General features: G+C 41.8%; 1 protein-coding gene across 1 annotated transcript in view; it reads left to right on the forward strand.

The window, feature by feature from the left end:
• Positions 1-411: 411 nt before the first annotated feature.
• LOC106820026 (influenza virus NS1A-binding protein homolog A-like) overlaps positions 412-1,032 on the forward strand; it is a gene marked incomplete at its 5' end in the record, with an annotated part of 5,392 nt that continues 4,771 nt past the window's right edge. Inside the window, one exon of the mRNA XM_014824582.1 lies at positions 412-500. Within this exon, the coding sequence (XP_014680068.1) occupies positions 412-500 (89 nt within the window). The remainder of the gene's footprint in view (positions 501-1,032) is intronic.

Consider the following 1,032-nt stretch of genomic DNA (forward strand, 5'->3'; position numbering starts at 1 on the left):
GTGGTGTGTGTGGGATGGCATTGACGTGACACTGTGGTGTGTGTGGGATGACGTTGACGTGACACTGTGGTGTGTGTGGGATGACGTTGACGTGACACTGTGGTGTGTGTGGGATGGCATTGATGTGACACTGTGGTGTGTGTGGGATGGCATTGACGTGACACTGTGGTGTGTGTGGGATGACGTTGACGTGACACTGTGGTGTGTGTGGGATGGCATTGACGTGACACTGTGGTCGTGTGTGGGATGGCATTCACGTGACACTGTGGTGTGTGTGGGATGGCATTGACGTGACACTGTGGTGTGTATGGGATGGCATTAACGTGACACTGTGGTGTGTGTGGGATGGCATTGACGTGACACTGTGGTGTGTGTGGGATGGCATTAACGTGACACTGGGTGTCATTACAGGTCGCTCGCAATGTGGCGTGTCAAAGCTGGATGGTGTTGTCTATGCAGTTGGTGGCTGTGATTCCTGGAACTGCCTTAACTCTGCTGAGGTGAGCATCGCACCTCGTGCTCTCCCATCAACCGCGGGGCATCGGTCCTTCGTTTGAACTTTAAATAATATAAATAGTAATAAAAAAATTACATTAATATTATCGCAGATTAATATAAGGATGCACATATAACACAACACATACTATGCACATTGATAAAATCACATGATGCAACGCGTGGTAGTTAGAAATCGCCTTGAATCTGCCTGTGGATGGAATTGATCAATTGTTAATATAGTATAGTTATATATGTGTGTGAGTTAGTAGTAGTTAGTCGTTATTGTCATTAATATAGTATAGTTATATATGAGTGTGAGTTAGTAGTAGTTAGTCGTTATTGTTGTTAATATAGTATAGTTATATACGTGTGTGAGTTAGTAGTAGTTAGTCGTTATTGTCATTAATATAGTATAGTTATATATTAGTGTGAGTTAGTAGTAGTTAGTCGTTGACTCGTTATTGTCATTAATATAGTATAGTTATATATTAGTGTGAGTTAGTAGTAGTTAGTCGTTATTGTCATTAATATATT

This window comes from Priapulus caudatus, unplaced genomic scaffold (genome assembly GCF_000485595.1).
Source record: "Priapulus caudatus unplaced genomic scaffold, Priapulus_caudatus-5.0.1 Scaffold5890, whole genome shotgun sequence".
In the NCBI taxonomy this organism is placed as follows: domain Eukaryota; kingdom Metazoa; phylum Priapulida; class Priapulimorpha; order Priapulimorphida; family Priapulidae; genus Priapulus; species Priapulus caudatus.